This window comes from Corylus avellana, chromosome 11, assembly GCF_965113065.1.
Source record: "Corylus avellana chromosome 11, dhCorAvel1.hap1.2, whole genome shotgun sequence".
NCBI lineage: Eukaryota > Viridiplantae > Streptophyta > Magnoliopsida > Fagales > Betulaceae > Corylus > Corylus avellana.
In genome coordinates, this window is record NC_142500.1 from 19,500,316 (window position 1) to 19,527,143 (window position 26,828).

The 26,828-nt window shown below is 36.5% G+C and overlaps 2 protein-coding genes across 3 annotated transcripts; both read left to right on the forward strand.

Annotated features, from left to right (window-relative positions):
• The first annotated feature begins 1,915 nt into the window (after positions 1 to 1,915).
• Positions 1,916 to 5,308, forward strand: LOC132166619 (ENTH/VHS/GAT family protein). 2 transcript variants are annotated; one of them, XM_059577468.2, is made up of 4 exons: positions 1,916 to 2,013; positions 2,212 to 2,746; positions 3,916 to 4,197; positions 4,636 to 5,308. In XM_059577468.2, exons 2-4 carry the CDS (start codon positions 2,252 to 2,254, stop codon positions 5,071 to 5,073), a joined length of 1,215 nt encoding a protein of 404 aa, XP_059433451.1. In that variant the 5' UTR covers positions 1,916 to 2,013; positions 2,212 to 2,251; the 3' UTR covers positions 5,074 to 5,308. The 2 variants fall into 2 exon arrangements, with proteins under 2 accessions (XP_059433451.1, XP_059433450.1); XM_059577467.2 differs by having other exon boundaries at positions 1,933 to 2,038.
• A 2,065-nt stretch (positions 5,309 to 7,373) lies between these two features.
• TTN8 (Structural maintenance of chromosomes (SMC) family protein) lies at positions 7,374 to 26,448 on the forward strand. Its single transcript, XM_059575799.2, has 18 exons — positions 7,374 to 8,038; positions 9,503 to 9,739; positions 10,671 to 10,904; positions 11,640 to 11,881; positions 12,828 to 13,094; positions 13,288 to 13,558; positions 15,948 to 16,072; positions 16,386 to 16,495; positions 16,587 to 16,694; positions 16,799 to 16,938; positions 17,556 to 17,645; positions 17,739 to 17,947; positions 19,004 to 19,173; positions 21,572 to 21,681; positions 21,758 to 22,122; positions 24,437 to 24,688; positions 25,222 to 25,449; positions 25,564 to 26,448. Exons 1-18 carry the CDS (start codon positions 7,601 to 7,603, stop codon positions 25,610 to 25,612), a joined length of 3,645 nt encoding a protein of 1,214 aa, XP_059431782.2. The 5' UTR covers positions 7,374 to 7,600; the 3' UTR covers positions 25,613 to 26,448.
• The last annotated feature ends 380 nt before the right edge of the window (positions 26,449 to 26,828 follow it).

Sequence of the window (26,828 nt, forward strand, 5' to 3'; positions counted from 1 at the left end):
ACTATGATTTTCTCATAACTTTTGTTATGCAATGTAAGAGTTTTATGCTCGTGATCCTTCATCAATTAATGAGACTTGAATGATTTCCCCTTAAAAAATATATCGGGAATAATGTGACAAATATTGATTTTATAAATTTATGCAATTATAAGTCAGATTGTAATAAACTTGTTTTTCTTAACATGTAACAAAATTGTTTTTCTTAACTTATTATCCTTTGATACACAAACTCGATAATCTCAAAATCCCATCATCTTATAGTCCAAACACAGTATTATTTTTTAATGCTATAAAGAAAACTCGTATTCTCTTATTTTTTTTAAAAAATTTATGTAACTTTTAAAATCACAATTGAATTTGTGATGGATGATTCTTAAATTTTGATATAATAATAGTTTTAAAAGCCATATCAATTTAAGGTAACACAACAAAAAACACAAATATTCATTTTAACATTACTCTTTCTTTAATACTATCAATTTCATTATCTCTTAACTTGAATTTGTTGATATGTTCCAACAACATCAGCTTCAAAAGTTAGACTGGTGAGATAGGCTAGCACTTTGCCTTTGCTACTTCCAATTCTAGTCGGTCCATAATAAGTAGGACTAATATAAATTTTGGGTATAACTCACAATTGAAAATCGGCTTACAAGGAGATGATACCCATAAGTTTATATACGCATGACTAAGATTAAATTTAACTCACATGAGACACAATAATTATAACATACCACCACGTTTTCACAATAGGTGTTCATAGCGGCTCACTTTATCAACACTAACCCTGATGGTAACAATTTTTATTTTGGCAACTCCACTCACTTATCAATATTTTAATCAAACTTACGGTCCCCACCAACCATTTCCCTTGTCACATGTTTAGCTTCTTGTGCATAAATAAGTACTTTAAATTATTGTGATACGTGAATATCTTACAATATTATCCAATGTCGTCAGATTTTCAATGCAAAAACTAATATTGCTAGCTCAAAGTCATGCGCTAGCCTGTTGCTTCTCTTAGAAAATTAACTTACTCAGATTTTCAATGCAAAAACTAATATTGCTAGCTCAAAGTCATGCGCTAGCCTGTTGCTTCTCTTAGAAAATTAACTTACTCTTTGCTTATATAAGATTTAGGGCATGTTTGAGATTGCGTTTGAAGGGCCTAAAATTGTTTTTAACACTAAAAAAGCCAGTTTGAAAAAAAAACGTACTCGTTTGGTAAAAAAATTAAAAGCGCTTTTAATGGTTAAAAAAGCCTAAAAATGGTTAAAATGCACTTTTGGCAAAAACTTAAAAATGAAGCTTTTGCTCAAATGCTTTTTTTTTGACTTAAAAGCTCTATTATTCAAACACAATCCTAAACAAACTCTTAGAGTTTGTTCGGGATTGCGTTTGAGCGGTCTAAAAGTACTTTTAACACTCAAAAAGTTCGTTTGAAGAAAAATACTCGTTTAGTAAAAAAATTAAAAGCACTTTTAATGATCAAAAAAGTCAAGTCTGTTTGGGATTGCGTTTGAGGGGCCTAAAAGTGCTTTTAATACTCAAAAAACCCATTTGAAGAAAAAAGTACTCGTTTGATAAAAAAATTAAAAACGCTTTTAATGGTAAAAAAAGCCTAAAAAGGGCCAAAACACATTTTTGGCAAAAGCTTATAAATGAACATTTTTTTTTAAAAAAAAACATTTTTTAATTTAAAAGCTCTATTTTTCAAACGCAATTTCAGACTACGGTAAATTGGTAATAGTGCGATCACCCGCGGCAGCCGTTGGATCTCTTAAGGAAATTACCGTAAGCCCTACAAAACGACTGGTCGCACACATGACCCTCGCCGTCTTTTGGATAAAAGTCAAGCGGACCCCACCACAATCCACGAGGCGGCCTTCCAAGCCACGCGTATCTCAGATTTGAGTATTTGACTCTTCTCTCTCTCTCTCTCTCTCTCTCTATATCTATCTCTATCTCAAAAACCCAACGAAAAACAAAAATAAAAGAACAATCTGAGCCAAGGTTTTTCGAATTCTTGATCGTATTGGTGAATTTTTCTTGTTGATTTGAATTTTCGGATTTGTTTATATACCCTATAGTTTCACTTTTCTCCGTAGCCAAACAGTAAAAAACCTTTATGGATAAGAGAATGAAAACTAATTCGCTAGCTTAGGCTCAGCTCTTATTTATAAAAGAAATTTACTTTTCTTTCCGTTTCAGGTTCATTTGCTTTGATTTTCTCGGCAGCCAAACAGGAACAATGGACAAGTTGAAGCTAGCTCAATTGGGCGAGCGTTTGAAGACGGGAGGAGCTCAAATGAGCAGAATGGTGACCGGCAAAGTGAAGGAGATCCTCCAGACCCCAACGCCGGAGTCGAAGATGGTGGACGAGGCCACGTTGGAGACGATGGAGGAGCCGAACTGGGGGACGAACCTGCGGATATGCAAGATGATCAACGGCGAGGAGCTGAGCGGGACGGAGGTCGTGAGGGCCATCAAGAAGAAGATCGCTGGCGGGGGGAAGAGCGCGGCGACGAGCCAGAGGCTGAGCCTGGACTTGCTGGAGGCTTGTGCCATGAACTGCGAGAAGGTGTTCTCGGAGGTGGCGTCGGAGAAGGTGTTGGATGAAATGGTGAAGATGATCGATAATCCGCTGACGGATCAGGGGAACAGGAAGAGAGCAATGGATTTGATTAGGGCTTGGGGAGAGTCCGAGGACCTCGCTTATCTGCCAGTGTTTCACCAGACTTACATGGTGAACACCTCGATATCTGTGTGTGTTTGTGATTGTCATTAGTTTTGTAGATTAATATTCCCCTGGAGTTCTTAAAATATAAATTTTGCTTAAATGGTTCAAATTTTCTCATCTCATCATTTACTACCTCTAAAAGATGCTTAACGTTTTCGCTGAGAAGGTACCCCTAGAAAGTCTGAAGGATCCTAATCTTATTTTATTGTATTATTTTTCATTCTGTTTACGTTTTAGGGTTTGATTGTCTTATATGTTTCTTGTTGTTGTTAATCTATAATTTCTTTGAAATATTATTACGCGATCCTTGTGAGTGAAGTTATCAATTAAAAAGTGAGTGTCTGATGGACCTTTGTTAACAACGAAAGAACAAGATATCTTGTGATTACAACGATAGATCAGTGAGATAAAAGGCACCTCTGGAATAGTTTGAGATATTTTAGTGGAATGCTGCTTGGGTGCAATCTTTTAGCAAAGAGGAATTGCCTGATTGCAATCATAGGGTATGATTAGATGACTGTTAATTTATGCACTCAGCCATAGTTTCAAGTATATCTTGATGTAAAAGGTTATATGAGGCACAAATGTGACTTCATTGAGTTTTTCCTGGGGATTCTATGACCTTTAACTGGAAAGCCATGTTCCATCCAACAGATGCTCCCAGTGGCCTGCATATTTTCCACCAAAATCTCTTCAGGGAATTTTCTGAAGTGGGTGGTCTATCTGCCTAAGTATTTAGTTAAAAGCCAAGGCAAAAGTGCTCTGAAATTGGGTACATTTAGTGCCTTTTTAGATCACACCTGGACTGCTGAACAGGACAGGTCCCACATTCTGAACAGAGACAACCGAAGCATGTGGTTCAGCTTATTTTCAGTTGACTGGGATTTCAATTCTATTGAACTCTTTCATTTTCTTCTTTCCCTCCTTTTGGTAAGAAAAAGAATTTGAAGTTCAAAATAAACATGGTAAGCAGGACCCAAAATGTGTTGGCCTCAGCCTGTTGAAGGTATAAGTTATGTTCAACTTGGTTTTACTCATTAATAATAGTTCCTTTTGGTTTATTATGTTTAGTGCTGCCTGGATGTAATGAATCTTGGCACTTTGTTTTATAGCATGCCCAGTGTCATTTATCTGAAGGCACTGATGTCCTATTATTGTTATGGATGTCATGACAGAGCTTGAAAGGAAGAAGCATACCACCTCCACTTGTACAAGAAGGGAATTCGCCCCCAATGCAGTATTCCTTGGAGTCATATGTTCATCAACAGCCTTTGTCTCCACCTGGAACATACCCTATCCCTGACACAGGAATGCATGATACAGATGGTACTGCATTCCACCTGAATTATAGAAACCTATCAGTTGAAGAAAAGAAAGAATATCTTGTTGTAACTCGAAACAGTCTTGAACTGCTCTCCAGCATATTGGACGCTGAAACGGAGCCAAAACCTTTGAAGGTACTTCTCTGACTTCTAACAACAAAGCAATACTCATTGATAAATAGATTTCCCATTTTATTCAAAATTTCTGTAGTTTTTGCATGTCGATCTGTTCCTCCTATCTAGCATTAAATTGTACTCTTTACTTCATATAAATGCATAATTCTATGTTACCATACTCTGGTGATATCCTGTTCCATAATATATCTAAATACAGCCATGTTAATACAGATTGCAATCTTTTCAATGGTTGGGTATAACCAAAAAGATTATCATGATATGTTTTGACAACCAGACTTGAGACCTTTCTGACTAATGTGATGTTTATACATTTTCATACGATGGATGCATGTTGATAAACATGCATGGGAAGTTTTCGACTTTCCCCTGTAATCTAGTTGCTGTATAGACAGAAGATAAAAATGAGTATTGATAGAAGTTCTTGTGCTTTTGCAGGAAGATCTTACAATGAACATGTTGGAGAAGTGCAAGCAGTCACAGCCTGCCATTAAGGGGATCATAGAAAGCACTACTGATGATGAAGGGATGCTCTTTGAGGCCTTATATATTCATGATGAGCTTCAACAAGTAATCTCTAAGTATGAGCAGTTGGAAGCCGCTCAAAAGCCCGGAGGACAACAACAGCCTGACAACTCTGACCCTATCAAGTATGAGCAGCTGGAAGCTACTCAAAAGTCTGGAGGAGAACTGCCTGAGACCTCTGATGCCTCCAAGTGTGAGGAGCTAGAAGCTGCTGAAAAGCTAGGAGAAAATCTGCCAGAAAAGTCTTATGCCTCTGAGCCCAAATCACCTCCTCTGAGTGAAAACAACTTGGTGGATTCCCCTAAAGGAGACGATGCTGAATCCAGCCACGAGAAGAAAAAAGGTGATTAAGGAAGTGGGTGGCTCCTTTTTTGTGCCAATGACTCGAGCATCCGAGTATTGTACTTTTTTTTGATAAGTAAGCATCCGAGTATTGTACTTAATTGGTTAGGAGTAGTAAAATCTAATTTAAGCATATTAGTGTCCACTGAACGGTTTGTCTTTGGTTTTTTTTGACTGTATATCTTGTTTGGGATCTTTCTTCCCAGTAATGCTAAATAACAGTCAATTATAGCTTTTTTATTTTGTTGGGTGAGTTAAAATCCGTTTGGTCCTATGATTTTGCATATAAAAAAAATGTGTTTTTAAATAAAATTGCATAAAGTATCTCATTTTGGATTGCATTTTTTTAAATAATGGCTGTTTTAAAAATGTGGAAAAATCTACGATTTAAAATCGTTAGTAAGGAGGTGCATTTTAAAAACATTCAAATTGTGATTTTACCAAAAAACTTAATTGTGTTTTTAAAATTGCATATTTTAAAATTAAACGTTTTGAAATTGCTAACTATAATGAACCTTTAATCGTTTATGGCTTTTTCGTGGCAAGTAGTAATATAGGAATAGTGATATTTAGCCTACCGACGTGCTTGAACAGTAAATACGTCGATGTTAAAATATTATTAAAATAATATTTAAACAGTAAAACATTAAAATAAAATAATATTTTAACACTGGCTAGCGTGCTTAAACAGTGGGCCAAATATCACTATTCTGTAAAATAGTACCTCATTATCTCTCACTCTACACCCTATTTATATGATACATTGATGCTTACCCTGTAATTTTGTTGGCCCTCAACATCCAATATTATCTAGCCTTACATCAACTTCGTAATGATTCACAAAATTAGATCAGCATGTTTGGAGTTATTGAGATTTTTATTAATCATGTAAATCTTTTTAAATTTCAACTAGGGTTACGATGCTGGGGTATTAGAATTTATCACTTTTTATTTTTAATTTTATTTGTAGTGTTTGTCAAAATTAGCAGTTCAAAAAAGAGTAAAGCTATATATTACATTTTTATCTTACAAGTATCCTACAATGCTAAAATAATAATGATTTTTTTACCAAAAAAAAACAAATATTGAGCCACGGGTTTGTTGAGATTGCACATCAGCATTATGAGATAACTGTGAGATAAAAAGGGGTTTGTAGCGTTATTCTTTTAAGAAATAGTAATTTTAAAACATAGTAAATGAAAATACGGTATTTAAAAACGCAATGTGGTTTCAGGTTTTTAAAAACGCATTCCCTTTCCAGTTGCACAAAGATATATATATATATATATATATTTTTTTTTCATGTTTCCAATTTACCATTTTTTCCAAGTGCACTTACAAACATATCAATATTTTTTTTCGTGATTTTGTTTAAAAATGCATGTTTGGTTGTCGAAACCACGGGGTCAAATGTATTCTAATTTAGTATTTATTGTATTTTAAAAGTGATTAATAATGAAATGATAAAATTTTAACCATGTAATTTGAGAATAAAGTTGCAAATTTAAGAAAAACTGGGTAGAATAACTTTTGGAATTTTAGATAATAATGATTAAGTAATAAAATAAGGTCTGTGACCTTGCAGACATGATCCCTATCTATGGTTAACTCAGCCTGGCAACAGAATTTTTATTTGATTAATGCTAATCTTCTTACATATTTATCATAAATATTTTATATTTTTATATTGGTTAACCTAGTTTGAATTGAGTAAATTCTAAAAAAAAAAAAAAAAAAATTGGAAACTACATTTTTATCCCACAATGCAGACTTAATATATCAAACTAATTTTTGGATCAATCATTGTTTTTGTTAAAAAAAATCTAAAGGTCGATTAAGATTACTATATCAGCATTTTGAAATAATTGTAGGATAAAAAAGTGATATATAACATTACTAAAAAAAAAAAATTACTTAAAACACATTACATCACATCAACTTAAAATATGTGTGAATAAATGAGTGTGACTAACATAATTAAAAAAATGTTATAAATTATATTTTTATCGCACAATATTAAAATATTAACGTGACAATCTTAAACGACTTTTAGATTACTTTAATAAAAAAACAAATGTCAACATTCATTGCCTTGACCCAGCACATTTTAAGTGTGTATTTTTTTTTTTTTTTTAAATAATCATTAAATTTTTAAAAACCGATAATTAACCTTTTTTTTTTAAAGTCTAAACGTTATTCTTTCCCTCAAGAACTTGGGTGAAGTTGCGTTGATTTTTTTTTTTTTAAATAAATAAATCGGATGGGGGAAGAAAAGGATTTCTCTCTCTCTCTCTTTCTTTTTTTTAAAACGGAAAATCCTTTTAACTTTTCCTCTTGTTCTTCGAAAATGGAAACTCGCCCTCCCTAGCATTTCACTCCCCCACTCTTCCTCCCGCCAATTCCCTCCACTGTACCAAATCTCTCTCTTTCTCTCTCTTTCTCCCAAACGACACTCAACACATTTCAAAAGTCAACTTTCTCTCTGAAATCCCAAATTCCACAGAAACTCTAAACCCTAGAGTGCTCCAACAGAACGATGCCGTCCCTAGCCTCCCCGGGCAAAATCCTCCGCTTGGAGCTCGAGAACTTCAAGTCCTACAAGGGCCTCCAGACCATCGGGCCCTTCTACGACTTCACGGCGATCATCGGCCCCAACGGCGCTGGCAAGTCCAACCTCATGGACGCCATCAGCTTCGTTCTTGGCGTCCGCTCTGGCCAGCTCCGCGGGGCCCAGCTCAAGGACCTCATCTACGCCTACGACGACCGGGAGAAGGAGCAGAAGGGCCGCCGGGCCTTTGTACGCCTCGTCTACCTGCTCGCCAACGGCTCCGAGCTCCACTTCACCCGCATCATCACCAGCTCCGGCGGAAGCGAGTACCGCGTCGACGGGGCGGCCGTGTCGTGGGACGTCTACAACGCCAGGCTCAGGGAGCTCGGGATTCTCGTCAAGGCCCGGAATTTCCTGGTCTTTCAGGTTTTGTTCTCAAAGCTCTTATACCTCAGCTTATCGTTCTCAATTTTATGTGGTGTTGTTTTTAAGTGTTTGTTTTGGGTCGGTAATAATAATAGTATATTTCTTCCATTTAATTGATTGAATTTTCCAAATTTGCTCAAAATTGTGTTTTTGATAAGTAAAATTAGTGTAACAGAGCATGCGCATCCGGGGAATTTGCTCAAAATTGTACCATGAATTTATAGTTTTCTAGGTGTTTTTAGGGGTTACGTTAACCTGTGGCATACTTCTTTCATTCTACATTTATTTTATTTTGTGGGGTGTGCGATTGTGGTATTAATTATGATTACTTATTTCAGTCTTGTGCGATCGTTTCTTTGTTAGGTGCTTTTAGGAACTACATTCTTTATGTTTACTTTGGAATTACCATTTTTTATTCTTTTGGGTGGTGAAATTATATCACTTTTGTGTGTTAGTCTAGTGACGATGAATTGGGGGAAAATAGAACACAAGAAGATGATTTTTTGATCCTTTCATAATTGGGAGCTAGAGCCGTGGATTCTTTTTTTGATTTGTCATGCTCTAATATGGCAACTCATGGAGGGGCTGATAGATTAGATTTGAAGTTGAATTGTGGTGGTCAATGTGATGTTCATTCTCACTAGGAGGCATTAAGAGGACCTAATGGCATGCAATTCCCTTTGAGGAGTATAGGGGGTAGCAAAGTGCCCAAGAAAGTACTTTTTTTTTGGACAATTGTCTTGGGAAGGATTTAACTGATTGAAAGGATTATCATCTCAGTGGATTGGTGTTGCATCTGTAATTGTAGTGGTGAGTCAATTAGTCACATGTTACTTAAATGTTTAGTTGCTAGCAAACTTAGGTAAATTTTTTTTAGTACTTTGGCATTGATTGGGTGATGCCTGAGAGGTGGTTGATGTGTATTTTTGTTGGCGAGGGCTGTTTGGATTGCATAGAAGCAGTTTTATTTGGAAAGCAGCCCCTCTGTGCCTTGTGTGAATTTTGGCAAGAGAAAGATGATCGCATTTCTAATGGCATTGAGTGGCAACTATTGTGCTGAAATCCTTATTTTTATGACCTTTGTAAAAGTAGTCAACTGCATTCGGCAGTGTTTCTTTTCCTTCGTATGTAGACTTCATTGTTTGATTGCTCTTCTTTAGGGAATTCTTTTGTATACTTACCCATACCCTTCCTACCAACACATGATGAATAAAGCATCTAAGGTTTCACGCGAACCAAGCCCCAAATCACTCAACCACACATACGTACAAAATGGAACAATAGTCACACCAGTCTTAGGACATGGGTACTTTGTTATATAGATATGTTAGAGCACTTTATCACCCCTTGTTTGCTTGATGGCATGAATTTCTAAGTACTCTTGAATTACTGCAGCTTGTATCTGGGTTGCATATTTGATTCTCTTGGAAGTTGGAGCTTACTCCTAATGACTTTGTTGTGTAGGGTGATGTGGAGTCCATTGCATCTAAAAATCCCAAAGAACTTACTGCACTTCTTGAGCAGATATCTGGGTCTGATGAACTCAAGAGGGAGTATGAGAAATGTGAAGAAGATAAAGCCAGAGCTGAAGAACAATCAGCACTTGCTTATCAGAAGAAAAGAACAATAGTGATGGAGAGAAAGCAAAAGAAAGAACAAAAAGAAGAAGCCGAGAAACATCTACGTTTGCAAAATCAATTGGTAAACATCACAAGGTTTCTTTGACGGGTTCTACTTTGAAATGTGTGCATATTCATATGTGTGTATTTTTACATGTATTTATGTGTGCATTTTTATTAATTGTACAAATAGCTTGTTCACCATTGTTGCAGTAGTTCTGCTTTAGCTAATGTAGGTCCCTATATTGCTCGCTTAATTTGAATCCTGATTCTTCCAAGCTCCATTTTTCCTCCACTATTATGCAACCTTCAGTTGTTTCTTCCCCGCTACGCCCTCTGTGTGGCAAGGTAAGGTATTGATAATTATGTATTTTTGGGGTTTGATTGAATGGGGACTGGCATTACCCCCATGAATGAGAGGGATGGCCTTTATCCCTTTCACCTGTCTAGAATCTTCTCTCATTTATGTACCTTGTTGAAATAAAGTTTTATTGCGTAGCTTTTGGAAACCAACTAAATTGTGCCAGTTTCTCATATTTGAAATAGGCTGAAGTAATGTCTTCTTTTGATAGTTAAGTGTTTTTGGGTGCAGATGTGAAATTATTAAATTCTTTATAAGATGCTTGCTTATGGCTTGAATGTATTATTTACTTGTGGAAAGAGCATAATAGGAAAAGATTTGAAAGAATTTCATCCTTTTCCTTTACTTATCAGAAAACTATGTCATCCTTTTCCTTTATTGATAAAATCGAAATAATTTCATACTCTTTGTTTAGAAGGTTTTTGAATGCATGATGTCATCTAATAGTTTATCTTTTCCAAGAGTATTTGGGAATAAATCTTGACTTTTGTTGTCAGTTGTTGTTGTTGATGACTTCAGCTTCAAAACTTGTGGCTCAAAAAGTGTGTTTTATATATTTGCTCAATCTCCTATTAATCTTCTAACTCTAGAATCTGTTGCAGACTTTCTATATGGTAGTCTGGTTCATTATCCTTTCTTTTTGCTCATTCAGAAATCTTTGAAGCAAGAACACTTCTTATGGCAATTGTCCAACATAGAGAAAGACATTGAAAAGATAAATGAGGAACTTGAAGACGAAATGAAAGGCCGTGAAGATGTTATAAAAGATCTAGAAAAGTATGAACGTGAAGCAGGTAAGAAGAAGAAAGAACAATCCAAATATTCCAAAGAGATTACGCAGCTGGAAAAGAAGATTGCTGAGAGAAGTAATAAACTTGACAAGAATGTGAGTCTCTGAATGCTCTAGCATTTTTTTTTTTTTTGGGGGGGGGGGGGGGGGGGTGGGGGGGGTTTGCCATTTGGAGCTGAATGTTTTCTTTGGTACAATCAATCAATTAATGGTTGAGATTCGATGGATGATGGCAAAGGCCAAAGTAGTTGTGTTAGATACCTTCTATTTAGTATTTTTATTGAACATAATGAAGCAAAACTTGGTTAATATGGCTTATGTGTTTTTACCTATCAAAAAAAAAAAAAAATGGCTTATGTGTTCTGTACTTTTCTTTTTTCAATGGTAGTGTGGCATATGTATGTGATGTCAAAAAATATGTATGTGATGTCTTTATGGATGTCACATGAACATGTAGTGCCATCAATTATGATATAGGGCCTGATTATAACTGATGTGTTATGTCTTGGAGTGCGTGGAGTTCTTGAATTTCCAACATTTATGATTGGTAATGTTAATTAAATGATTAAATTCACTCTTTCCTATCACTTAAGCTTTTGGGATAACCGGTGATTTAACATTGTATCATAGTAGAGGTCCTGAGTTAAAACCCTGGCCCAATAGTTTACCTCAATTTCAGTTAAATCTTCCACATGTTGGGTCTTAGAGTGTTAAGGTGTTAATTAAATGATTAAATTCACAATTTCCTATTAACTTAAGCTTTTGAGATAACTGGTGATTTAACAATGATCATTTTTTGAATCCCTTGTTTTGGTATTTCTCTGCTTGCAGCAACCTGAGCTACTAAAATTGAAAGAGGAAATGTCCCGTATAAATTCAAAAATCAGGAAAATCCAAAAGGAGCTTGACAAAAAAAGAGAAGAAAAGAGGAAACATGATCGGGATATAGAAGTGCTAAAGAACGGCATATTGGATCTTACTGCAAAACTAGAAGATGTACAAGCGAAAAAAGCTTCTGATGGTGGTGAAAAACTTGACTTAGATGAAAATGAATTAAGGGAATATTTTCGAATGTAAGTCCTCTCTCTCTCCTTTTTTTTTTTTTTTCTTGTTATGAGTAATATTGATACGGTTAGATATGCCTCGTTTTTACTTGCATGGTGGGATGATAATTTATGGGAGAAACTCAAAGACGTTCTTTCTAATTTTTGATGTGTAATAGTGTCAATTGTTAGCTTGAATAATTATGCCATTGAATTTGAAAGTGCTTTTTCTTTTAACGAATGAGTTTTTTATGCACAAATTTCTCAGAAGAGTTATGCGATGTATCCTGTTTCTGAAACAAACTCAAATAGCATCTGTTTTCTTTGTAGTGATAACATTTCTGGCCTTCACGAGGAATGTGTTTTACATGTATGCAAAAATGTTTATATTGAACTTTTTCATTATATGATATATACAAAAGAGAGAAAAGCATGAGGTTGAGTGCATAAGCTCAACTTTCTATCTGTGACTTGAAGCTGTCCAATTGCTTATTAATTGAGAGCATATGTTGGAAGCTTAAAACTATTTCATTGTTAACATTACTTTCTGGTTTCTAGTGACTTGTAATTCAATTTGTGCCTTCTGAAAGTTGTATATGCTAGAAAATGCCACAAAAAGTTGTATATGCTTGAAAATTATTTAATGTGTTTTTATGTGGGCATATAACTTGTTTTGCTTGTTGATGGCAGTTATGCCTGGTGTGCATGTGCTCTCATACTTGCACGTGAATACAATTAGTTGGTACTAAGGGGATAAATTGGTCTGTTGGTAGTTGTAGTAAATATTTTCCTCTATTGGGTTTTTTCCATGGCAGCTGCTGCCCGCATATTCAGTCCCTTATTCCCCTCCTCCCCAAGAAAAAGCAAAGTAGCAAATATATTTTTGATACGTTCCTCTACATTACAAGATAGCTTATGTCTGAAGTTCCTGTTTTTTAAAGGCTTTATGATTTGGATTGGGATGTTGATGTTGCAGTAAGGAGGATGCTGGGATGAGAACTGCCAAGCTAAGAGATGAGAAAGAAGTTCTGGATAGACAACAGCATGCTGATATTGAAGCTCAAAAGAATCTGGAAGAAAATCTTCAACAGCTGAGAAATCGAGAGCGTGAGCTGGATTTACAGCACGAACAGATGCGAACAAGATTGAAAAAAATTTCTGATACATCTGCAAAACATAAGGCTAACCTTGAAGAACTGAAGAATCAACTGCGTGCAATGCAAGAGAAACATCGAAACGACAGGTAGGTAGGTTGTTGGTATACTTGTTTGATTGATGCTCTTGTTAATGTCAGAGCCTCACCCCACTTATTATATACCTTTTAGGCTCAGGTGTATCTTTTTGTCGTCCTGTGTGTTACCTAGTTGGATGTTTTCTGTTGGCATTTTTATGTGCTGAAAAATATGCAACTATACATTTTTTTTTTACTCTTACAGATCTAAATATGAAAACTTGAAGAAAAGGCTTACTGAAACAGAAGACCAACTACGTGAATTTAAGGCAGATAGATATGAAAATGAGAGGGATGCCAGGTTGTCTCAAGCGGTTGAGGCTCTCAAACGCCTATTTCAAGGAGTTCATGGTCGCATGACAGATCTTTGTAGGCCAACACAGAAAAAGTATAATCTTGCTGTTACTGTTGCTATGGGTAAATTTATGGACGCAGTAGTAGTCGAGGATGAAAATACGGGAAAGGAATGTATCAAGGTACTAAAATAATTTTCTCTGTTATATCCTGGTGCAGTTGTCTTCGTTGAATTATTCATATGAACATCGCATAATCTTTCATGTATTTGTACGAAACACAACACCCCCGCCCCCCCCCCCCTCTCCCCTCACCCTCGAACAAGATGATGCCAAATTCTATTTAACCTCCTTTTGAAGGAAAGGTGAAAAAATGGTTAGGTGAAGAGCATAATTTTCCATAACAACTTAGTGTACTCAGCTTTAGTCCTTTATTTTATGTGGGAGACTGTTGGTCTCCTTTCCATGCTTTGTATGGCATCTTTGAGGAATCTTCCGGTGCTGCTTTGGATTGTTATTTCTTTAGGCCTTGGCCTTATCATATTGTAATTTTATCCTTTTATTTCCAATAAGTAGACTCAGCTAAATCTTGGGTGAAGAGGAGATCCATGCTTTGGAATGATCATATGGGCAGGAAAGTTGCAGTCCAAGTTGGCGAGGGTGTAATATATTGTTTCCAGTTGATAAGTGAATTGTTGTATGTTTTTCTTTTTGTCTAATATGATGGGAAAGGTATTACAGAGATGAGTTTAATGCTGTAAAATAGTAGATGGAAAATGTATTACAGAGATAAACTAGGAATTGAGAATTGCTCTAGTATCAATAGTAGAAACAGCAGATCTTTTGACACCACAGTTCCCACTTTTGGTAACAGACCCTGGTTTATTTGTTCCTTGGCCCCATTTGCCAGGCCTCTTTGAGAATTCAGGACCTGGATGTGAGGGGAGGTGTACGGAGAGTCTCGCATTTGTCAGGTGTTGGCTTTTGTGTGGTTTTATGCATTAGTTAAGCCTCCACACTTGGTAGCGTAAGTTTTTGGATTAGACGCTTTAACATATATACAAAGAAACATATATAGTATATATGTGTGTGGGTGGTGTCATGATGTAAGGACACAAACTTTTTCTTTTGATTGGTAAGTTACACAGGCACCCGGTGGGATTTGAACCCACGATCTAACCTCCACCTTGCTACAAAGGGAGGAAGTACCATTTGAGCTAAAGCTCATTGGTCGCACAAACTTGTTGGAAATAATTACTTTGATGTATTGACTTCAGAGAAGAAGGTCATCTGTAAACTAACTGTAAAATATTATTACATACAAGCTCTAATTATAATGAACCTCCTTTTTTCTTTTTTTGATAAGTAATAATGAACCTCCTTTATAATCCAAGAAAATTCAATTAGAGGTTTGGAAGTATTTAGTTCTGTCTGTTTATTCTCATGTGGTATTTTTGGAGGGAAAGAAACGATCGGAACTCTGAGGACTGCAAAGGACATTGGTGGAATTAAAGGCTTTATTCTTTAAGACACTTTACCATTGGGTTGCTGCCTTTGACTTTAATATTTCTAGCTTTTATTTATTTTTAGATATTTTTTCTTCTTTTAATTAGGTGTCTCTCTTGTATACGCCTTGTGTACTTGAGTTGCACCTTTGTGTTTTTTAATGAATTTTTGATTACTTATAAAAAAAATAATTCTCATTATATGAATTTAGTCAAAACTTTGTTTGAGTTTTTGGTGTGGAACCAGGGAAAGCAGATTTTGGATACCAAATGTTATCTAATTGCTTGCTGTTGTTTCTCTTTGATACAACCCTCAACATGCTGGTTCCATAGTTTCAATTGTATTTACATCAAACTTTAGCCTGCTTTTATGTTCTGTTGCTTGTGATGCTTTGTACTTTGGACGTCGTCTTCTAGACTTGAATACAGCCTTCACCCTTTTAACCCCCTCCCTTCACTTATAATACCATAGCTGTTTTTCTATACACTGTGTTCATAAGAACATTAGCAGCAGCCTCCTTTAGGTTTTCCTTAAATTTAGGGAACCAAACTACTTTTTGCTTCCCTATTCAAATAAACTCCATGATAGCTTTCCTTATCCTTTCACTACACTATTTAAATGTTTTTTTCAAGTAAATGTTAGGGAAAGAGAGGAAAGGAAGGAAAGAGAACACCTTTTTTTATTTTTTATTTTATTTTTTTATTTTTTAATAAAATAATGGTAAGGGAAGCAAAAGTGCTAAGATCAAGGGTAGCACTTTTTGGTTCCCTTGGGTTTCCCTTGGTTTAGGAAACACCAAGGGAGTCTGTTGCAGGGAACTTTTTGGGAGTTTTCCCTACATTTAGGGAAAAGAATGAGATTTAGGGAGTCTATTGCTAGTGCTCTAAGGCTTCTCTAATAAAATTTCTCATCATTCGTTAAATTTTTTTTATTAAATAGCTATACGAGATTCTACATACTGGTTCTGTCATTGATTTCTGGATTTATCATTTTAAGTTTCATTGAGATGGTTGAGATTAGTTGTGTGAATAACAATTTAACTATCAATTCTCTTGCTTCTCTACAGTATTTGAAAGAGCAAAGGCTACCTCCTCAGACATTTATACCTCTTCAGTCAATTCGTGTAAAGCCAATTACTGAGAGATTGCGCACCTTAGGTGGTACCGCAAAGCTGGTCTTTGATGTAATCCAATATCCTTTGCTAAAGCATGTCTACTTTATGTATACATTTTGCTAGTGAAACATCCATGCGTGTTGCTCTGTTATTGACATAAATATTTCAAGAGATTTATGTATGCTAGACTCTGATCTCATTTGGTGGTTAGGGCAACTCTTATTGTAGCTTCTCTAATGATTCTTTGATTCAGTAACTTATGATAGTCATACCAGCTTCTTTTCGTTTATGTATGTTGCCTCTATCTTCTCCATTTATTACATCCAAAAATACTATATGCAAGTAAATGAATTAAAAAAATGCCTTGAGTTTTTAACTTAACAGCTATACGTTTGATCCTGCCTTGGAGAAGGCAATTCTTTTTGCTGTTGGAAATATTCTTGTTTGTGATGACCTTGCTGAGGCAAAGGTTCTAAGCTGGAGTGGTGAGAGGTTTAAAGGTAACTACCACTTATCTTTTCCATTCTTTACCTGTTCCATATTATCAAATAGATTCTGTCCTACAACTTATGTTATTTATGCTTGAACCAGTTGTAACTGTTGATGGAATTCTGCTCACAAAATCTGGCACAATGACTGGGGGTACAAGTGGTGGAATGGAAGCAAGGTCAAACAAGTGGGATGATAAAAAGATTGAAGGTTGGTTCATTTGTATTGTTTTCATGTGAAACAATGGGATGATAAAAAGATTGCAAGTTGGTTTGAAGTTGTTTGGCTGCATCTTTGCTGTTTCTGTTCTGTAGGATTGCAGAGATTGAAGGAAAAACTTGAGTTGGAATTAGAGGAGCTTGGGTCAATTAGAGAGATGCAGGTAAAAGAGTCTGAAGCTTCTGGAAAAATTAGTGGACTCGAAAAGAAGATTCAGTATGCAGATATTGAGAAGGTGACTTCAATGATTAATTTATGCATTATATTCTCTTTTACATGGACTTGGCACTTTACTTTCTAGTACCTTTGTTGGCACAACATGATGTGGGTATGGGTACAAACAGGGAGACAACCCCTCCCCAACCCACCCAAAAAAAATAATTTAGTTTTACTTCATTAATGATGGCCCACCTAAAAAAAATTTCAATGCAGTGCAGCCCCTCAAAATTAAATTCCTAGTTCTGTCCCTGGATACAAAATTTGAGTCCGACACACTATCGGAGTCTTGGACATGACTGCTTTATCTGCAAGAGAAGTTTTTTTTTTTTTACAAGAAGCTCAGTTTTGTTTTGTTATCTGCTTGGAGCTCTCTCATGCCCATCTTGTTCTTGTCCATGCCTTTGAAGCTCTCTCTCTGTCTCTCTCTCTCCAACTGAAACTGAGCCTTAGTTTAACAAATACCATGGTTGGAAAAACATTTTTTTTATGTCTCATCTCAAAGAGTAGCATAAGCAGATAAGGTTTTGTTGATTTTGGCTATTCTACATGGTTTACTTTGGCAACTTTTTGTTTTGTTCCAAGAAGTAAAGTACCTTGTGGTAGAATTGATTATCTAGAAAAGTTTTCTTGCAGCGAAGCATTGAGGACAAACTTGCAAATTTGAGGCAGGAGAAGCAGAATATCGAAGAAGAGATCAATCGTATAAATCCTGAATTGCAGAAAGTAATATTATTGCAATGAGCACTCTTCATCTAGTTTAATGTTGTATATCTTTTCTCACTACTGATTCCAATTTTTTTTATTTCTTGCATGCAGTTAAAAAGCGCTGTTGATAGAAGGAGTGTTCAAATTAATAAGCTGGGAAAGCGGATCAATGAGATTGTTGACCATATCTACAGAAACTTTAGTGAATCTGTTGGGGTGGCAAACATCCGTGAGTACGAAGAAAACCAACTAAAGGATGCACAGAATATCGCTGAAGAAAGTCTTAGTGTGAGTGGCCAGCTGGCAAAGTTGAAATACCAGTGAGTTCCTTTTTGTCCTCAGTCAACTCTTCTCCTTTATTAATTGGTAATACCGTTTTGATTGTGTTGTACTGAAGATCGGTATACATTATGCATGTACATATTCATGTAGGCATGTGTTTGTATCAATATTTATGAATACTTGTTTATAGGCATGTATGTGTGCTCGTATGCTTAAATTTATGCTTTCTGTGTGTTCTTGTATGTTTGTATATCTCCATCAATGTGTGTATGCATGCATGCGTGTTGTGTGTATGCTTTGCTGATTGTGTTGAACTTTAAAGTCTGTCGACATGAAACTTGTATGACATTCATTTTGCTTGTTATCCTGTCTCCACTGCAAAAGCTTCTAAAAGTGGTTTGATTCATTATCATTGTTAGTCCTCTTGTTGGTACCCTGAATATTCTTTGTGGAGATTATTCTTCAACCTGTTGCAAGCTACCATATAATTTAAGTCGATGTGTGATGATCTGTCCAAAAGAAATTTCTAGTATCCTTCGCTTGTTTTTTATTTGTAAGTCATCGAAATTTCTAGTATGCTCCTGTGGAAGATAATGCCTTCGTGCTTTTAGTGGTGTATTAGGAGATAAATAAATGATAGAAGTTTTGAAGATCGCTAGCAAACTTTGGAGGAGATTAAATTTCTATTTTTCAATACATTATATCTTTAGACAGTTGCTATTGTTTCTCCTTTGGTGATTAGTTATCATGATTTTCTTGTTCTTTTTGTCCCTTCTAACTAGGTGGCTTCTCGTGTATAATTTCTGTATATCGAAGGGAGCTTTACGTTTTTAATGATGTCTTGATTACTTATAAAATAAAAAAAAGAATGTTCACAGCTTGACAAAGCTTTTGCATTGGTTATACATCTACTTATTCTGATAACATATTTATAATTTAGAAGTTCCGATGAGTAGCTTTAACTGAATAATGACATTTCATGTGGAAGTTTCAGTTTTCCCCCATTACATGAGTTGAATGTAATTTACTATTTGTTTAGCTGCTCGGGCACTTGTCCAGAATTTTATATGCCTGTACCTTTTCATTTTGGGCAGGTTGGAGTATGAGCAAAACCGGGACATGGAATCACGAATTAAAGAGCTGGAATCTTCTATTAGTGCTTTGAGAAATGATTTAGAACAGGTTAAGGATAAAGAGGATAAAGCCAAGTCATCAGCAGAGGAAGCTACTGATCATATCACCCGATATGAAAAAGAAGTAAAAGGTACAGTTTTGGTTCCACATGCTACCATATTAGATATTTGTTGAGAAAATAAGCCCTGAAGTTCCTTTGCCTTGAAATCCTTCTTTTTCTCACAAGTAGGGTTAATTTTACTATTGGTAAACTACAGACGTCTTGCTTTCACTCCTATCATCATTCATCCATATGGTTTATTTTTTATTGGTAAACTATACATTTCTTGTTGGTCTTTAACTCAGGACAAAGGTCTTTTTTCTGCTACTAGCTAGGTGTCTCTCTTATATGCTTCTTGTGTGTTTGGGTTGCGCCTAGGGGTGTAAACGAGCCGAGTTTGAGTGAGCTTCCCTTGTTTGGGCTCGACTTGTTTAAATTTTACTCGAGCTCGAGGTCATAATAAGTCAAGTCGAGCCGAGCCAATTCACAAGCTGGCTCTTATATTTAATTTATTAATTTATTTTTTTATTATAAATTTAAACTTCAAGTATTCTTAAACGGCTCAAGAAGCCAACTTGCATATGAGCATTTGCTTAGTCTGGTTAGCAGACTATAGAGCCCGAGTCAATACAGCAAAACACTTGGTTTTGAAGAGAGGATATGTATCATTTTATAATAAAATGATGCTATTGGAAAAAAAATCATCAATTTTTAATATTAATATGAGGAATTATGTGAATAACTACCAATTCGAGCCTTATACGAGCTTCTCACAAGCTTAGCCAAGTCGAGCCGAGCTAGGTTCGTTTAATATTCGAGCTAGGATTCGTGAACACGAAACGCTTCATTTAATATTGGAGTCGAGCACGAGCTGAGCTTATGTGAGCTGAGCCCGAGCTCACTCGTGAGCGGCTTGCTCTCTTAACAACCCTAGTTGCGCCTTTGTGCTTTTCAATAAAATTGCGATTAATTATCCAAAAAAAATTATATCAAGCCTTTTGGTTTTCAGAACATTTTATTTCCCTTAGGTTCTAAGACTATGAAACCTATCAATTCCAGTTCATCTATTGGCCTATATAGTTAATATAGGTTTTGCCTTGTCCTGATAGACACTCCCTTTGTAATTCTTCTTCCATTGTGTCTGGAGTGTTTTTTTTTGCCTCAAATTGCTCCTGCCTTGATGTGACATAGTCCACTTCTACTGCTTTGGTTGAAGGACTTCTACTAAATGTTTGCAAGTTAATGAGACTGGTATTAAGCATTAAAGTTCCAGATCATGCTCGAGAACTTTGTTTGATGATTTTAGTCTAGCTCCATAGACAGTCTGTGGGAATAAGGATGTTAGTTTTTCCACCGTTCCTGTAGCTTTTATTTGGGCATCCTTCTCTATGGGTACTAATCAAAGCCAATCGACGAATTCTTCATCCATCTGGAAACTGATTGAAGTTTTCGTCCTACAGGCGTATTCTTGTGATGTGGCTTATTACTTTAATTCTTTTAGGTGGGGGCATAAGGGTGTTTATGCCGCTGTTGAAACCAATGAGATCGACACTGCCGCACCACATTGATTGACCTAAGTTGGGATGTGACAGTCAAGCAGTGCAGTGCGGTTTCTGTACTAGAAGACTGACTTATTGGTTTGGTGTTAGGTGTTGGAGGTCAATTTTCTGATACTAATTGAACTAATCAACCTTGATTTAAGATCCTCTAACCTTTCCACTCTAAGAGAGAGCCTCATGAACCCTGGTCGTTTCTGTAACACTGGACCGTACCTAAGCTCTGGCTGGAACTCTAAGCCTGAGGCTGTCTCCCTTTGCCCTTTGCACACTCTCCCCATTGCCAATAGCCTAGCTAGTGGCAGCCTGCCCAATCCTGGATCCTCGTCCTACTCTGGGTTTACCAACTAATGTTGACATCCCCGGCCTCCACCTCAGTCTTAGGAAGCAACCGTGGACATTGAAGTCATCAAAGGATAGCACGGGGCAGAGGAAGGAGTAGGCTATGGTGATGGTGTGGTGGTGAAAGAATATGATGATGGAGGTGAAGGGTTTAGCCTCATTTTGGTGGCTGTGCTCTGTGGTGCCAACTTCCTTTTTTCTTGTATTTCATGCAAACTGATCTTCCAACCCGCACTGTGCTGGTGAGAATTGGCTTGGTGAGGAGATAACAACTGGTGCAGTTTTTGGATGATTTCCCTTGACTTGGTTCTGTGGTCGGAACATCCCCAAAGCTGACTGCACCAAACTGTGAAATGCTCCTAGATCAGAGGATGGGGTTACGGGTTTGAGGAGGGTGTTTGTTATTGTGGTGACACTGCATTGTGTAGCATGTAGCCACTGTTAGTGCTCGACTAAAAGTTTGAGATATAATTTAGCTTCAATACCTTGGGTGTGAATCTGCTTCTATTTCGTTACTTTAATTTTTGTTCTTGATGTTAATAGTTTGTTACCGGGTTATGAAATATTTTCTTCTCTTCCTACTTTCGTAGAATGGAAAGTTAAATTGGAAGCGTGTGAGAAGGATATGCAGGAATGGAAGAACAAGACTTCTAGATCTACAACAAACATATCAAAAATTAATCGTCAGATATCTTCTAAAGTAAGGCTGATGACGATTTTGTTCTCACCACCTGCATTTATGAATTCAAATTCCAACAAATGTTTCCTTGTTACAGGAGACACAGATGGAGCAGCTGAAGTCGCGGAGGCAGGAAATAGTAGAAAAGTGTGAATTAGAACATATAAGCCTTCCGATGGAGACAGGATCCTCAACAACAGGCCCAGTTTTTGATTTTAGTCAGCTGAATAGATCTCTTCTGCAGGATAAGAGACCCGCTGATCGAGAGAAGCTTGAGGTAGAATTTAAGCAAAAAATGGATGCTCTAATATCAGAAATTGAAAGAACAGCTCCAAATTTGAAGGCGCTAGACCAATATGAGGCTTTGCAAGAAAAGGAAAGAGCTGTAACTGAAGAGTTCGAAGCAGCCAGAAAGGAGGAGAAGGATAAAGCTGATAAGTTCAACTCGGTTAAGGAGGAGAGGTACTATTTTTGTTTTACTGCTATGGGAACATCTAAGTTAAGTATGGCAAAGGTTATTGTTATACAATATAGGTCAAGAATTAATTTACTGTTTTGGTAAGAGTCACCAACGCTAACATAGAACATGGAATGCTGGATATGAAACTTTTCCCAAGAAAAAGTGGTAAAATAGTTGGTTGCTCAAACAACATTATAGACTGGAAGGATCCCTCAGCCTTGTACGGTGGACAGATGGTTCTCCAAGTTGATTTGCCAAATAAAGTATTTCGGTGGTGAGGGAAAGCAGTGGAAAAGAAAAAAAGGGAATTATGCTATGTTTGTTTTAGGAGTATTTTGGGTTAACCTCGGGGCATAAAAGTGCTTCATCACTATCAAAATTGAAACCTAAAAAATGGGCTACACATCAAAATTATCCGTAAGTAACCATCTATGTATTGTGACATCTGAACAAAGTAGCAAATCTTGTCTCTGGTAAAGGACAAATTTTCAATTTCTTTCCATGGTCTGACAGCCATGTTAACAACATACATTACTAGTATATCAGATCTTGCTAAAGTAGCTTTACTCCATTGCCGTCTTGCTCTAGTCCCTTTTTTTGTACTCGCCTATATTGCATATGGCAGTTGATGCTAATGAAACATTACTCAATTAGGATGGAGATTGTGTAGCTAACGTTAGCATCTATTTGTTCAGTGAATAAGATGAAAGTGAAAAATGGATTTAGTACGTGAAAGATACGTTAAATGGATGAGCAGTGCCTGTAGTAAGTCAAATCGATTACTCATGAAAGTTGAGGACAAAGGATTGTAAATTCTTTATGGGCAATGGGTAGTGAGAGGAGAAATTACAATGGGCGGATTGAAAGAAATTCCTTGTCCTTGCCTAGATTTGAGCAGAATGGAACAGGATTATTTTTAAGAGAGATGTTAACATAAGTGGTCTTTTGGCTATTTAATAAGTGAGCTTAAATGAGAAATTCCCTATTGTTTAGCCATTGGGCCTTTTCAAGTCACAAGGGGAATTAAAAGATTTTTTTTTTTTTTTTGGATGAGCAAAAGAATTATTTGCAGAAAAAGAGGCAGACTTAAAGTACACAGGAAGTATTCAAAGACCTCACCCTAGTAAAACAAAGTGACACCTGAGACACAGAATCTAAAATACCTCAGAAGGCTCGAGTGGAAACAGTCGTCTGATGAACTGATTACCAAGAAAATGAAGTTTCCAAGAGTACCATCTGAAGTCTATTCAACAGGATTGTGATTTTCTTGTAGGCTCTGATATCCTGCTCGTTTTTAGCAGATCGCATCAAGTACAACAGGATTGCCCATCCAAGCTTAGCTTCCTTTTCCTTTACCAGTCACCCATCTCCAACTTACCTGCAAGTCAAACACAGATTTGGACCCGAGCTGCACGGAACAGAGAAACATCTATGGAACTTGCCCAACAAGCAGCCAAATGATTTCACAAACTGTTAACTGGTTCACCATCTCTTATACACACAGCAATGAATTAATTGCTTTAGTTTTCTTTTTATCAAGTTATCCATAGTTAATATCCATCCCAAAGTTGCTATATTAACGAAATGAAATTTCTAATTGCTCATTACTAGTTTTGTTTCCAATTAATAATTTATATATATTAGTCAGATATCAGTGATCAAGTAGTTTATTTGATTGTTAAATTTTTTGTTTTTGTTTTTTGTTTTTTGAAGTGAATAGATCCTATTTAAAGAAGTGATTCGTCAAACAAGGGATGATTTTTACAAGTGTCATTTGTTTGTGAAAAATGATGATGGGACGCTAATACTCTTGTTGTTGCCCAATTTGGTTTTCTTTGAGATGCTTCACCTGCTTGTTCCTTTTTTCACCACCTCTATTTAAAGGGCATATTAATTTTCTCGTCTTAATACCTGCATCTAGCTTTATTTTAACTTATTATTAATCATCTGGAATTTTAATTTTTGAAGCCTAGTTAAACCTGAGAGCATTTCAAATGTTACCATTACTGCACTCTTAGGTGAAGGCATGTAACACTATTGTCTTGGTTTATGAAGTGTATTTTCAGTTTCTGCCTATATATCATAGTTGATACTGTTGTTGAAAATGTGAATCTTCTTATTTATTGTCCTTGCGGACCTTGCTACCATCTGTGCATGTTGTTAATCATACTTTGGCCAATGTCTTTGGACCAAATGGCATCTCCTTCCACCTTGAGCAAGGGGCTGGGGATGTGGTCAGAGGTTCTATCTCGTATGGGTGCATGGGTTGCAGTTACTATCAAAGAAATCTACCTGAATTTGTTTTTGTGGATACAGGTATAGGTTGTTTATGGATGCTTTCAACCACATTTCTAGCAACATTGATAAGATTTACAAACAATTGACGAAGAGCAACACACACCCCTTGGGTGGGACAGCGTATTTAAACTTAGAAAATGAAGATGATCCCTTTTTACATGGCATCAAGTACACAGCTATGCCCCCAACAAAGCGCTTTCGTGATATGGAACAGCTATCGGGTGGGGAGAAGACCGTCGCAGCGCTTGCATTACTTTTTTCCATCCACAGGTATACCTTAGAAGAACAGTTTTTATTTATCACAGATGCACAATATACCCGTGCGGGCAGACGTGTATGCACATGCACACATTGAATATTTCAAACTTTTATGAGGAGATAGCCTGCTCTCAATAATTATGTATAACTTTAATTAGGGTTGTGGAATTGGGGATTTCTGACCCCTTTTGCGAATGCCTTTAATCAAAAGATTACAGCTCGGATTGGGATTTTAAAATAGTGTTTAGTAAATACACGCAGTTATGGCTGGGGGTATGACATCATCCTTATATCTAATTTCACTCAACTCTTGCTTCACTGGTCTCTGACTTTCTTTTTAAATTTCTCCACCTTTCCATCCCCATTTTTTTTTCTCTGTAGTCGCTATTTTCTTTGAGTTCTAGCTGCTCTTAGCTATGTTATGTTGCTTAAATACATACCTGACAAAAATTGGTCTTGTTATACTAGGAAGTTTACTCTTTCCTATGCATAAATTAGTTACATGAATTAATGGGTTTTCACTTTTCTTGTATGAATGGTTTCAGTTTTAGGCCTTCACCATTTTTCATATTGGATGAAGTTGATGCCGCATTGGATAACTTAAACGTGGCTAAGGTTGCCGGATTCATTCGTTCAAAGTCATGCGAAGGAGCCAGGGGTAATCAGGACGCTGAGGGAGGCAGTGGATTTCAAAGTATTGTGATATCACTGAAAGATAGCTTTTACGATAAGGCTGAAGCTTTGGTTGGGGTTTACAGGGACTGTGAGAGGAGGTGAGCTTTTTCACAGTTTAATAAAGACATTTCTTCTTCCCTTCATTTTTGGTTTTGATCCAGAATGTCAACCAAATTAACCTGCCATATAATAATTCTGCTTACTTTTTCCAGTTGCTCAAGAACCTTGACATTTGATCTGACCAAGTACCGAGAGTCATGAAGGCACAACTAAAGCCAGCAGCTACTCAATCACCTACTTGTTATGTAAAGAAGTTAGTTACTCTTACTCTAAAATTAATGTAAATATGGCTAATTGCATGGTAGATGGTAGTCTTATTAGATCTAAGAATCATTGATTCTGGATGTATTCTGTCCGAGGATGTGCAATACAATGTCACCCACCTGCCAATCTGACAGCCTCTATTTTGAAAAATATATTGGATAATCTCAAGCCTACAAGCATGTTTTCTGGACCTGGTTCATGGCTTAATTCCTTCCATCTTGATTTAGAGACTCTTGAAGAGAGGGAGGGAAGAGCAGGACCTGAAAATTGATGTGCATTCAAATTACAATTGACAGTATCTTCTTTGCTAATGTTTTTGTTGCTTCGTTAAAGTGCCAATATGGTGCGCTCGTCCAGAAGTGACTCAAATACAAATATCAGAAGACACTGCTCATGAACCCTTCAGCAACATGCAAGCTTAGGCTCAAGGAAGGAAAGGTGGGAAATCTTGCTATGTTCTTGGGTTCTTGCAGGGCTTCTCTTATTCTTTGAGCCTTTGTGTGTGTCCAGCTCAGTTCTGTTTTCTTCTTGTTGGAACTGCTGAGCCTCTGCAATATTGGTGAAAGGGGCGGAAAAACAATACACATAATTTTTGTGGTTATGTAAGGTGTATGCATTCGTAGGAGCGAGCAGCTATTTTTTTAATTTTTAATTTTTATAGTCTTTTTTACTATGTTAATACAGAATATGGTTACAATACTGTCACCAGCTAATTCTTAGATTGATACATTGAAATCTCCGATATACGGGTGTTACCCGTTTCCCCCAACCTATTATTTGGCTCGGCTGAAAAAACTTGAAAGAGGAGACAAATGTAAACTTCTCGCTTGGAATATGAACCACTATTTCTAACATTTTTCCTCCGGTTAACCGGGACGGAACAAGGATTTATTTATTATTGGGGGGAATATATGAAAGAGGAGCTAAGTCTAATTTTTAAGCTATATATTTTAAGGAAAAATTCCAAAACTAGGATGACAATGGCCACGCACTCCCTTAGTCCCTTATTCTGTTCCTGTCCGGGAGGTTGTTGTTTGGGCAACAGAAGTTCTGAAGTGCCTTCTCCAATTTGGGAAAAGTCGAATACATTTTAACAATGATGCAGGAGTTCATTGGTAAAAGCACTTTTTGGACGCTAATACCTTGTACAAAA

Excerpts from the sequence above, each read along its gene's own strand:
- LOC132166619 (XM_059577468.2), top strand. The coding sequence starts at position 2,252 with ATGGACAAGTTGAAGCTAGCTCAATTGGGCGAGCGTTTGAAGACGGGA. Across the intron at positions 2,747-3,915 it reads TGTTTCACCAGACTTACATG|AGCTTGAAAGGAAGAAGCAT; the intron begins GTGAACACCTCG and ends ATGTCATGACAG. Across the intron at positions 4,198-4,635 it reads CGGAGCCAAAACCTTTGAAG|GAAGATCTTACAATGAACAT; the intron begins GTACTTCTCTGA and ends GTGCTTTTGCAG.
- TTN8 (XM_059575799.2), top strand. The coding sequence starts at position 7,601 with ATGCCGTCCCTAGCCTCCCCGGGCAAAATCCTCCGCTTGGAGCTCGAG. Across the intron at positions 16,073-16,385 it reads CTGGTCTTTGATGTAATCCA|GTTTGATCCTGCCTTGGAGA; the intron begins ATATCCTTTGCT and ends TAACAGCTATAC. Across the intron at positions 16,695-16,798 it reads GGATGATAAAAAGATTGAAG|GATTGCAGAGATTGAAGGAA; the intron begins GTTGGTTCATTT and ends TCTGTTCTGTAG.